Raw genomic sequence first — 13,565 nt, 5'->3', positions numbered from 1 at the left:
TTCACTTGTGTTTGATTTTTCAAAATAAAATGGCGACTGTCACCGCCGCGGCGCGCTCACGCCTCGGCACGAGAGCGCGATCTTATCCGCGCACGACACAGACACGCGCGCGCTCGCCCGGCATGCACCTGGCGGATTTTTTGATGACTTTTGTTGTTGTTGTTGTTGTTGTTGTTGTCGCTGAAATCTAAAAAAGTGACCTTTGTACGTGCAAATCTAACGGCTTACATCTGCGGAACGACATCAGAGGCAGAAGTTAGAATAAATTAAGAAATAGTTTAAATACTTATGGAGGGACAGATAAGAGCGAGTAAAATAAGGGATTGACTCGAAATAAAAGTGTTTGATTAAAATGTAAACAGTGTGGGAGATAAAAGGCCCCTCTCACTCAAGTTTCTTACTTAAAGGTGCTCTCCTATAATGTCACAGAGACTCAGGAATAATGTTCATATAACAAACTGAACTCACCAACAACAACAGTACAGCCAAAATATTTGCTTTAAAAAAAATATTTTAAAGACTGCAAATCATGTTTATGTTTTGATATCATGTTTTGGCATGTGGCGCCAATCATTGCAGTCAGTAGAGTCTCAGCTGCGGAGCAACCACGGGTTGCCAGTTACGTCAGAAAACCAAACCTAAAAGACCTCGGTATTTTGAATTTGAGTGTAGTAACCGTTTTTTGGCCACATCCTTACATATGGCACCTTTAATACGCTCACAATAATCCTGAAACTAATAATTACAAATGTACAAGATCCTTACTGAATTCAGCATTGTATGCACGGATGTTGGACCCCTTGCGTCAAATGAAATCCCACATCCGCCACTGCCTCTGACGAGAGCGTCGTTTCATTAAAAACCCAAGTAATGACGATCCAGAACAGAGACTAGGTGTCGTGTACGTTCACCGGCAAGTGAGTTGTTGTGTGTTTTATTTTGTGATAGTGCACAAACCTCAGAGGATGACGCTTTAGCTATACCCAACGAGGTTGTCCTCGACTTCAAAGTCGACATAAGATTCAAAGATGATGCAATGTTACCGCTCAGAAGCGACAGTGAAACTGTGGCGGTCCTCTCATCTTTGTGACGCTGAAAACACCTCTGACCTGACTTTTCCAGCTCGACCCTCAGATGCTCGATCATACAGACAATCTGAATCTGAAGACTCGCGCACTATCTGCATTCAGATAGTTAAAGCTGCCATTTGTAAGAATGTGGCCAAAAAAACAGTTACTACATTCAAATTCAAAATACCATGGCTGGCTTTACACGACAACGATCTGAACGCAAACCACAAAAGTGGTGTTGCGTTCCCACGTTTTATATCGCGTTTAGATGAGCGTCTTTGGGTGGAAATCTGCATGCACGCGGTGACGCAAAAGTGTGTGAAATTTGATGTAGTATGCATGCCAGGTGGCTAGGTGGCACTGTGAAGCACTGTCGTACAACAACACCAGGAGTAGCGCTGAGTAGCCCACAGTCGAAAACCAAAACATTAACTCGGCTTAAAGGGACACTGTGTAGTATTTATGGGTTTATATTACCCAAATAATATAAATAGAAAAATAGAAGTAGTTTATAGTGCCATCTAAAGGAGAGGCTGAAATTTACAACAAAGAACTGCTCCTCTGCTCACCCCCTCCCTTCCCTGAGCGGTATCCTCAGCCGGTCAAATGTCGTCCTCTACGTCTTTCTCCGTGTCAGCAGATGAGGTTCGTGAGGCGAGGGAGAGGGCGAGCTACCGCGGCCGTAGCAGACGAGGCGGAGAGAGTGGAGGCGGGACTTCAGCTACAAGTAAAGAGACGCTTGATTTGTTCTCTCGCATTTGTCCTTACAGGCTCCGGTAGAAACATGGTGTCTCGCTGCTAACAGTGGCAATGCAGTAGCGGCCCGCGACCATGTTATTTTACATGACTTTTTGAAACACTACGAAAATGAAACAAAAACTATTATACAGCGACTAGACAATGCAGGAGCACATAATATGTATAAAAAAAAGTGGATTTTGGGTCATATAAACCCATAAATACTACACAGTGTCCCTTTAAGCTTTAGTGGGAACCAAAGTTCGTGAATTTCGCTGTTCGTCAGAATATTAACGTGAACGCTCTCGTATCAAGCCACGTATTTTAACAAACGTAGATAATAACTTTTACCATTTTGTTCGCAGTTGAAAGTTAAAATACCTTACACAAACACAGAGCTAGTTTAGCTACAGTCCTGCTCTCTGTCGCCCTCTGTCTCGTAACTGTGAAATTGCAGCCTCACCGTAGGAGTTTGCTTTTCTTTGTGTATCTACTCAGTTCCCCTCATCTTTCTGGAATTTCAACAAGACGTAACTTTTCTGCTTGTTTTTGCATCAGGGTGCTAAGACGCACGTCACAGCTGGCTAGCTAGCAAACCAAAGGCAGTAGAGTTATGCTAGCTATTGCCGTTTCACGATACGGTTCCAGCGTTACTCGACTTGACTCAGTTTGGTATCAGAGATTTGAGGTGAATTCCAATTCACAGGTTCATGGACACCTTTGGAGATTATCTGACTCTGTTGTCCAACCATCTCAATCCACTCTGGGAGGGATTTGCTGGATTAAGAAATCCTTACCTGTTTTCACCTGCTTCTGACACACCGGCTTGTTTTCAACACTACTAACCATAAAAAGTGAAAGAATTTAGTTTTTCAAATGTCCTTTTCATTGATTTTGAACACTTTGTGCGACAATATGTGCACACAAGATTAAAATAAGGGATGGAAAAAAAACAGAAATTAAAAGATATCGACAGTGAAAAAGAAACATAAACCCATCGAAAAAACGCTAAACATTACACACAGTGTTACAGCGCCCTCAGTTGGGAGAGAAATTTCAAATTAGAAATTGAAATTGATCAAATGCAACCAAATAATTGTGCAGAACTCACAAAATATATCATTTTTATTTTAATTTTTGTTCACGGAAACGAGCAAGGCGAAGTTTTTGCTCAAAAATTAAAAAGCAAACAAACTCTTTTTCATCAGAATACTATCGTCTGTGCCAAAATAATGATATAAGACACTTTAGTGAAATAAACAATTATAAACTTGCTTTTAATTCTCTTATTTGTCTTGACAGATCTTAAAGTGCTGTTGTGTTCTTTGAATTCTAAAGTGTTCTTCTCCTGTAGTAGTGGAGGCACCGGTAGCCATGTTACCAAATCTGTCCTGGTGGCCACTCTGGGTACTGCAACAAAAAATACTCATGGGGCCCAAAAAGCAATTTTCCCATTGAGCACAATTACTCGAATAATCGATTACTAAATGAACCGTCAACTATTTCGATCATCGGTTTATTGTTTTTTTCCGATTGTTTCAGCTTTTAAATGTGATTATTTTCTGGTTTCTTTGCTCCATAAAACAAAGAAAACATAAAAACGGAATCATTTGACAAACAAATAAGATTTGTCTGGGCTTTTTATGGCCTTTAGGAAGGCTTTTCAAATATGAAACTCCATGAGTTAAAATATAGAATAAAAAGATCTATAAAAGCCTGTGTCCATGTTTCGAGGTGTCCTGAGTTGATGATGTGTTAAAACAGTAATGTGTCAGACCGTGGTCAAAGCAGCCGTCATTTGTTTTCCGTGATCAAAATTTAGCCGCTGCTAATCTGAAGGGGGTCGTACCTATGTTCCCCGGGTCCTATGTTCCCCGTTTTTCCCAAAAAAGGTCCCATGTTCCCCACTTTGTATGTGACAGGGGAACATAGGACCCTTTCTTTGAAAAAGGGTCCTATGTTCCCCGGGTAAAGCGGGGAACATAGGACCCTTACCCGGGGAACCCTTTGGGTGAACAGCGGGGAACATAGGACCCTTTTTAGAGAAAGGGTCCTATGTTCCCCGGTCTCATACAAAGCGGGGAACATAGGACCCGGGGGAACATGGGTACGGCCCCCAGCACTTGCACTAGCGGGAGCACACATTTTTGAGATTGAGGGTTAAGCAAGGAATTGGAATTCACCCTAAAACTATAAATGGCTGCACTTTTCTTGAAATACACACACAAAATCCACACAAAAATAGAAACATACTGTGGGTTTTATTTAGGTTTTGTCATGACAACATTAGAAAATCAACTGGTACATGTGAACATAAATAAGATGATCTCGTCCTTCAGGTGAACTGAACTCACCACAACTCGCTGGTGAAGACGCCAGCGAGCGATGTCCACGACGTCAGCCTAAGGCACACCTTCACAATCACCACATCCGACTCCAAACATGGAGAGAACACGAGCCCACGGGGGCCAGTAAAAGTCATCATGCATGATAACTGAAAGCAACACGAAGCAAAGCCACGGTTCACCGTCTACATGTGCTGTATGTAAAGATGAGTCCAGACGCTGAAGGATCCACACACTCATACTGTTTCACTGTTTCTATGTCCACAAGTGTTAGATTTCAGATTTCTCTTTCATTACAAACATTTACAAAGATAATTAAGACAGACTTTGTGTTGATGACAAGTTAAAGAGATGTAGGGTAGAAAATCTCAAGCCTGAATAAAATTGGTGGTCCTACATTTGAGGCTGGGTTCCCATATGGAGGAGCCCAGATTAGATTAAGGTGCAAATCATCTCTACAGGTTTAAGCGACTGTACAACTTCAAATTCTTGATCAAATGCAGGTGATTTTTTTTTACAACACATGTGACATCTAAGGTTTGTAAATAGTGCTTTTCCTGTGCCAATCTGAGGTAGACATAACAAAACTAATGCAATGGAAAAAAAAATAAGACGGCCGTTTATGAGTTTGCAATAGAGATGGTGAAGCATATCGAGCTAATTTGGTTAAGCCTGAGTCTTGCAGAGGAAAAGTGTCAGAACAGCCTGCACCGTCACCTGGCTTTCAGTGTCTGTCAACTATTGAAAATCAAACAAAGCAGGAATGAAGTTTTACAGCAGGGGTTCTCACTCCTGATCCTGGGGAGCCACTGTCCTCCATGTTTTAGATGTTTCCCTGCTCAAACACACCTGATCCAAATGGTCAGCTGGTCAATAAGCTCTGCTGAACGACCCATTTATTTGCATCAGGTGTGTTGGATCAGGGAAAAGTCTAAAACAGGCTCTCAAACTCATATGTAGTCTAGTCAGGGCTTAGTCTAGTCAGGGCTTGGTCTAGAGAAAAATAGTCAAATTTTTGGGAAATAAAAAACAGCAGTCTGGTAGGGGTGGGTGATATGAGCTTAAAATTGTATCTTGATATTCCGTCATGTAATATATGCAACATAATTTCAAAATAAAGTGTTTTTTTTGATTTGGAACAACAATAAAAACAATATTACAGAAATAACTCGTTATCATGAGACATCTGCTCTGAAACATGCAGGGCAGTGAGTCCGGATGACCCAGACTGAGGGACCCTGTTCTACAGAGAGGAGACATGAACCGCTGCACCTGAACGCAGCACCAACACCCTCGGACACGTCCACAATCTGAGCAGCAAACACTCGCACCATGCAGCTCAGCAGACCCACACACTCGCACGGTTTACAGCAACTCTCTCTTGCGCACACACACACACGCAGATTTTGAGCAGTAATCAGTGCTTTTTATGGATGATACAAGCAGCAATGGGGGAAAAAAAAACACACTAAATAAAACACAGACAGTCAGACACATTTACAGTCCGCAGAAAGCACCAAAATTAAAAACGAAACAAAAAAGAAACTGATATCTGATATAAAACTCGCCTCACGGATGGTCACACGTCTGTTCCAGATAAAATTGTCTGACACTGTGATGATTTAAAACTAAAAAAAGCTGTCAAAAGAGACGCTTAGAAAAATACTGAAATATGAACAACAAACCCACGGCGTCTGTTTGGTCTGTATTCCTGCTGCAGACATTCTTTGGTCGTGAAATAGGCTGAACACATTCATTTTCCACACAGTTCATGAACACGCTGCCGCACAAAGGAAAGCTGCAGTAACTGATGTACAAATCATCGCTGGTGCAGAAACTGAATGGAGTGAAATGTTAAAATCGCTCGTCTTTTTTTTTTTTTTTTTTTTTTAAACAGTTGGAGATTCATAATCAAAAAATAAAAATGCTCCATTTGGTGATTTCTTCCCTTCCGTCGCATGATACGACACAACACAACATTAACGACACTTAACCACGTTAAAATACACAACATAATGCAGCTCTAAGAAATCCTAACTCTAAGTTCAGCTGTTAAAGTGACAGGTTTTGGTCGTCTTCAGTTTTGCCGTTGACGGTTGAACAAGGAGTTCAGAAACACAACTGCATTCAAAGGTACGATCCACATTACAGGCTTTAAACGCAGTCTATCAGCTAAAGAGCTAAAAGCTGAGGAATTTACAAAAATATTTTAATACTAAGTTTCTCTTCCTTGGTTATAAAAACTTTTTTTTTTTTTTTTTTCAAAGATCTATTTGATGCATACACAGAGTGACGGAGAGGGAAAAATGTGTGGTTACATTGGATTTACAGATATTTGTGGGTGGAAAAATAAGTTACCTGCATTTACCTTTGTTAGGCAGCAGTGATTTTCAACATCACTGACCACGTTCACTCTGCACACTCCCAATTTGTCCTCATGTGTTCACATCCCTGAGCTGCATGAACGTAATCCATCCTCAGGACAGATTAGAGACAGCTTCTTCAGCTGATGTCTTCTGATCTGTGGCAGTTTCACTGACATACATTAATTTATTTGTAGACCATTATATATATATAACTAATCTAATGGTTAAAACTTATTTCACGCAAGTAGATCTTTGATTCACACACACACTCACACACACACACACTGACATCAAACACATCTGTATAGTCATTCATTTACCACTTCACATGAAGGTCGTGGAGAGCTGGAGTCAATCCCAGCTGACAGAGGGTGAAATGTGGCTACACCCTGGACAGCTCGCCGGTCCGTCACGTTCAAACATGGAGACGAACAAACCAATCACTCACATGGAGTTATGACGTGAGAAGCCAAATTTAAATCTCATGTGGTCACAGAAAACACATCCAGGACGTATTCTACTGCCAGCTGTGAACAGTCATACTTAGCGCTACTACTCACATGGGATCAGATCACTGAGGACAGACACTAAACACCAGGGCCCGTATTTATCAAGCGTCTTAGAATTACTCTTAAGAACTCTGCTAAGAGCAGACTTATGAGTAAAAAAATTATTCGCTGAAAGCTGCACTTAAAAGTTAGTTATCAATCGTCTTACTCACACTTTCAGCGAAGTGTAGGACTGAATCTTAAGTGTCACTCTCAGAGCTGAATTACGACAGTACTATGTGCCGTAAACTAAATTTTAGGTAACGTCACTTCCGTGTCCATAGAAATGACCAATCACGAAAGGGAATCCCATGTCTAAGAATAAAGAAATATCTTAGAAATACTGAAATGGACAATGGGAGCATAGGCACCAATTCTGTGGGTGCTCCCGGAGATTGCCAAGCACTCACATGTGCCAGCCCACTCTTGTCATTGATATGTTAATGACCACTACCTATCAACGGGTTGCATTGTGATGTCAGAAAACCTATCTGCGGTCCAAAGCTGATACTGAACTGTCACAAGACATTGTCAAGGAATAATAACCTGGAAATAATCGCAGACCAGTTTATAAGACGCACCGCTACCAGAGGCAACACAATTGTTATAGCCTACTGTGGTACTACTATTACTATTATTAAAGGATTGTGTCGGAATGGTTTTGAATTGTGGATTTGGTCCAAGATTTGCTTTTATTTGAGTTACTTTTAACTTTTAATTTGTGTCATTAAAGCCAGTTGTGATCACTGACAGTATCATTAATATTGGGTTTTGATTAATTAATGAGTGAAGTTGCTGTTGAGTTGGTAGGCTGTTATTACCTATAAACTTGTAGGCGGTTATGGTAGCTATGCTGTTCAATCCAGGCTGTGGTGTTGGGTTGTAGATTTTGTTTTTCCGGAGTCTTTTGCGTTAGGGTTGCATAATTGACGTTAAAATCCTTGTGTGCATCACCAGTGTGTAGACTGTGTTTGTGAGAGATCGTGTCCGTGTGCGTTCATTGCGGACGCTGCTGTTAATTGATCTAATGTGTTTTACTATGAGATGAATGTCTGCGTGTCAAAATGGCAACAATCATGCAAGCATGATGATGAGCACCCAAAGCCAGCACATCCTTCTCACCTCAGTGCCATCCCCTACTGGCAACTCCTAACCACTTAGGACACCTCTGGAGGTCTCTTAAATATCTGGGAGAGTAGGAGTGATTCTTAGACTTAAGACAGTTGATAAATAGCTCTTATTCTTAAGTTTGAGAGTAGGACTAAATTTCACAAATTCTCAGGACTTAAGTGTAAAATGGCACTCTAAGACGCTTGATAAATACGGCCCCATGTCTGAACAGGGCCACTTTCAAAAAGGTTATTTCCCCCATTCACTCTCGCAGAGTCACACCGACCGACCGCCTCCTGACAACAGACACCGAACGTTTCACAAAGCAGCCACTGAATGACACCAAACAATGATGTGATGAGATGTGAACACAAACTCAAAGAGATAGATGGTGCGTGGTTCTCACTGTCTCTGCTCTCTGGCAGTCCACAGGAGTAGCAAAGGCACAAAAACAGATACAGACAATCCTGACCAATCCCCACCTCTCTCTGGGCTCTCTGTGTCTCTGCAATCATTTCCCTCCACACCAGAGCCACTGGCTGGACTGGGTCTGTCTTTTATAGTGCACATTAAATACGACAAAGACACTCCTTCTTCTGCCTGCTGGAGTAGGAAAGGGAGGGGGGGAAAGCATTGGGGGAGGTGGGAGTGTTGGGTTTAGGAAAAAGGGATGTGCGGGAAATCAGCCTTGGAGATCCTCGAAGCATGTCTCACACACCCGTACTGCTTTTTTGGAGGACGGCGTTAGGGCGTTCCTTGACGAACACTCGGCACAGAAGATATTTCCACAATGTCTGCAGTGGTGCTGGGTGATCACAGAGGAGAAGAGACGTCAATCAAACATTTACTTTATAAAGCTGTGCAACATTGTGCTGGTAAAAGCAAGATGGCTGAAAGAGGCCGGAGTACGTCTGCAGACGCCAAAAAGCTTCTATGAATAGTTTCAGATATGATTCAACTTTGGAATACACACCTGTCGCAACTTAGAATAAAGAGACACGTTGAATATGCGTGTATCGATTCAGATGTTAATGAAGAAAAATGTCAGCAAATGCTGTGAAGGTAGTCTTGAGACATTAAAGCTCACATAGATTTGGTCCTGTTGCACATATATGTTAGTTATGGAGGTCTTCTTACATACATTAACTTGTTTTTATGGTCAAAAACCTCCTAGTTGCTGTAAACGAGCCAATAGAAATCCTCTTTTCTGACGCTGTTCCTGAGTCGTGATGTTTCAGAGTGAACTCTGACCCCCAGAAGACAGAGTCTTGTGATTGGCCAATACTATTCAGCACACCCGCTCTCAGAAGCGCAGCTCCCCCCTCTGGAACGGTGGATGCACTGCTACTCATTATCAAAACATTGTTTTAACAATGTTTAAAAATAGCTTTTCACGACTCCCCGCCGCAGTCCCTTTTATGACTTTGACCCAGAGTCAGAAGACACTGTCCCGCATGAAACACCTCCACAACGGACGTTATTCTTGTTCTGCGGTTCAATGTACGCAACCGGATGGGCCCGGACTAGTGCCCGGACCAGAACGATCTGCTGCTCCGGAGAAACGGTGTTTACATAACCGGACCGGTTATTTACAGAGATCTCGCTGAGCCCGAGATTACAATAAAACACATCGTTCTCAGCAATGGCGGAAATGTTTGTTTAGAACCTTCAGGGCTTCGTAAACAAGGTAAGGACGCAGATACACACTAAAAAATAGCGTTAATTGGAACTTCTGTTCTAGGTCCACTTTAACAAACTATTGTAAGAATTACCCGGCCCTAGAAACATGGTAGTTGAGATGTGGTGGTGAAAGTTCACTGTACGTTGTATAAAAGCACAGACAGATTTACTTAGAATTCTCTGTCTAAAAGTTACTTATTAGCTTTAGTAGAAATACATATTCAAGAACGTTTCATATTTACCTTCCTGACAGTGACAGTAAAACCTTTCCCACACGCCATGCAGTTCTGCACTTCGTTATCCTCCGTCCACTTCCTGGTCAGACTCTGTGACTGCTTGATCTGGAAGCACCAACAGAGACCAACTGACTTCACTCTGAGGAAATCAGCAGCATCTTTCTTTTTGTTCTATACTATATACTTGTGTTCGGTAACTGACCTGGAGCGACTGGTTCTCTCTGCCCAGCTCCTGCATGGCTGCTGTCGTATCGTCCACCTTCCTCCTCAGCTCCACCATCTTGGCCTGCAGTTTCTCCATCTCACCCTCCCCCTTCACACACCTGAAACAAACGCACACAGTGCTGATTATGTCTGTGTTCTTCTTATTAGGGAAACATCTAAAACATGCAGGACAGTGGCTCCCCAGGACCAGGAGTGAGAAACTCTATTGTAGGAGCTATATACACAGCTCGCTCTTTAACATACACTTTAGAGTTACACATCGGAACAAGGGCCAATTCCGTTTCCTATCTTAACCCTCAAGCTCGACCCTTAAGGCCACATTATACTTCTCCGACTGCGTAATGCGTTATCCGTCTGCGTCACCACGTAGACCACTCGAGCCTTTATACTTCTGCGTCGTGGTGACGGATAGGCGCTGCAATTTCCCGCCCGATCAGTAGGGGTCGCTGCGCAAGGTTGTTGTGCTTTTGGCTACAGTGAGCAATGGCGTCCGAGGGAGAAAGACTGTTGTTGTTGAAACAGCGGCCGTTTGTCACGTTTCTGTGTCCCGGAACGCAGTTTTAAGATAATTTGAGGCGAGAAATTGGCCATTTAGAGTCTAAACATGTGCTGTGTGTGTTAAGATATAACGGATTTATAGTTCGGCAGCGACAAAGTCGGCGGTCTTCAGCTCCGCTCCTCTGTAGCGCTCGCTGCTCACTGTGAGCCGGCACAGAGCAGCTTCGCTCGGCCTGTCCTGAGGACCAATCGCAGCTCTTGCCGTCTCCGTTGTCCCTTGACGGAGTGACGGACACTTAAAAAATATTCCGTGCACCCAGAGACGACGCAGAGGCTCTTCGACAGGTTCTGCGTCGACGCAGAGGACTCTGCGTAGCCTACGCAGAGCACTTTACGCAGGAGTATAAATTGGGCTTTAATCTTAACTGGCCCTCAAAACCAAGTGTTGAGGGTTACTGTTGAGGGACACCCCTTAAATGCAGATACGTCTTCAGACTGTAGGGGGCAGAATAACGCGAAAGCTGCTTCCAGTCTGTCAACTCCAAAAAAGAAGAAGAAGAACACATTTACATCACGATTATTTATTACGATCGGTTTGTTATTAGGTTGTCAGTTAGTTAAGATGATACTCATACAAATACCACAACCACGGACATATTCAGCTGACAGTTACCACACACCACGGCTTATTGAAAAGGAAACCATAGCAAACGATCGTGTGTCCGCACCGGCCGGCTATTGACAAAAGATCGTAAAATAAATGTTACGCAAAAAAGACGTCAGTAATCCATAATATGGGCCTAAACTAAGATAATACAATGGTTTTCATCATTTTTATATCTCTATTCACAAAGAAAATACTTAATTTGTAGTGTACTCGTTTCGCTGCTTTCGGCGCCATCTTTGTTATGTGAAAACATGCAATGCATCCTGGGTAGCCCTTGCTCCCAAGGGTGGTCTTGGAAAATCTCAATATTGAGGGCGATACAGTCCTTAAACTTACCCCTCAACTTCATTTTTCTGAGAATCGGGACAGCACTTGCACTAGAGGGAGCACGCATTTTTGAGATTGAGGGTTAAGCAAGGAATTGAAATTCACCCCAAATACCAACTCACCTTTCCAAAAGAGCACGTCTCTCATCCTGGTTGTTCTGGACTGTGGCCTCCAGCACAGCGATTTCTCCTCTCAGCTCATCCGTCTGCTTCTCCAGCTCACCCACTCTCCTCTGGCTTCCCTGCCACTCTCGCTTCAGCGTGGCCACATTCTCATTCAGAGCCGTCACCTGCAAACCCAGCTTAGCTTCAGCCTCCTCCCCGAGCTTCACCTGCTCCTCTTTGGCTCTTTTCTCTGCTGACTTCAGATGGAAACACGGAACACAAACAGCAAAGAGGAGTCACAACGGTGAGTGAATTACATTTAATCTGTTAATTTAAACTAGATTTTAGTTATTGAGTGAGTGAGTCTACCAGCTGATCCTGGACTTTCTTGTTTTGGGCGTGTAGCTGCTCCTCTCTTTGGCTCCTGCTGTCCCTGGTGGCCTGGTGCTCTTTCTGCTCTTTGTCCAGTGCAGCCTGAGAAGTTTCCACCTGACCCTGCAGCTCCAGCTTCTGCTGGATTAACAGTTGTTTGGCTTCCTGCAACTCACCCAGCTCCTGAAATAAACAGATAACAACCACAAGCATAATCGTTGGTTTTGGTCATGGTTTAGTTCTGCAAAGAAAGAGGCAAGCAGTGCCTCACATTTTTAAGATTAGATTGTAGATTTTAAACAGCCTAGTCAGATCTTCACATCAAGTTTAAGACTTGTGCTCAAAAACGTGTGAATGGTACTTTGTTTAAAGCTTCAATACAAAGAAGAAAAAAAAGAAAATCCAGATTATCAAACTGCCAACTCAAGCGTGCTCAGTTATGCTCCTGAAGAATGTGGCCCCAATGACCTGCAGTGTCCCTGCATTAATCTGTGTATGTCAGACACAATCATGACAAACAGCAGTGTAACATTGAGGAGGCAGAGATTTAATATACTACCCATAAGTATGTTTGTATAAGTGTATAATCCCTTTAAATTAAAATATCATTTGGATTTTGTAGTCTTAGAGAGACTTCTGTACGCACTGTAGACACTGTGTGGTATGTGACAGCCACAGGAGTCAGAGTCTCACCATTATACACCTTTAACAATTGGATTACTGAGGCTTTTATAATTTAAATTGTATCCCCTCTTTTCTCCCTGAATGAAAAGGAACTGTGTATGACTGACCTTTTCGCCCTTCTCTGTTCGTGCTTTTATCTCCGATGTTAACTTGCTGTTATTCTTTTCCAGGAGACTCTTGGCTGTGTTCAGCTCTTCCACTTTGCTCTTCTCCTTCCCCAGCTCCTCCTTAATGTGATTCTGTTAAGCACAGTTTAAAATTAAAAGGTGCATTATGTAATAAATCTAAAGCAACTGGCCATAAAATCCTCCTAATATGTCACAGAGACTCAGGAATAATGTTCATATAACAAACTGAACTCACCAACAACAACAGTACAGACAAAATATTTGCATTAAAAAAAAAATTCTGCAGACTGCAAATCATGAATCATGTTTTGGCATGTGGCGCCACCTACCGCCGTCTACCAATCATTGCAGTCAGTAGAGTCTCAGCTGCCGAGCAACCACGGGTTGCCAGTTACGTCAGAAAAACGAAACCTAAAAGACCTCGGTATTTTGAATTTGAATGTAATAACCGTTTTTGGCCACATTAT

The 13,565-nt window shown here is 42.6% G+C and overlaps 1 protein-coding gene across 1 annotated transcript in view; it reads right to left on the bottom strand.

Moving 5' to 3' along the window:
- Positions 1–4,071: 4,071 nt before the first annotated feature.
- Positions 4,072–13,565, bottom strand: part of eea1 (early endosome antigen 1) — a 28,576-nt gene continuing 19,082 nt past the window's right edge. The window contains exons 24-29 of the mRNA XM_083893454.1: positions 13,078–13,209; positions 12,284–12,469; positions 11,933–12,171; positions 10,296–10,416; positions 10,100–10,198; positions 4,072–8,982 (exon numbers count right to left, since the gene is read on the bottom strand). Coding sequence (XP_083749580.1) covers positions 8,860–8,982; positions 10,100–10,198; positions 10,296–10,416; positions 11,933–12,171; positions 12,284–12,469; positions 13,078–13,209 — 900 coding nt within the window. The 3' untranslated portion in view covers positions 4,072–8,859. The remainder of the gene's footprint in view (positions 8,983–10,099; positions 10,199–10,295; positions 10,417–11,932; positions 12,172–12,283; positions 12,470–13,077; positions 13,210–13,565) is intronic.

This window comes from Microchirus variegatus (assembly GCF_963457635.1).
Source record: "Microchirus variegatus genome assembly, chromosome: 8".
In the NCBI taxonomy this organism is placed as follows: Eukaryota; Metazoa; Chordata; class Actinopteri; order Pleuronectiformes; family Soleidae; genus Microchirus; species Microchirus variegatus.
This window is presented reverse-complemented; position numbering and strand designations above follow the sequence as displayed.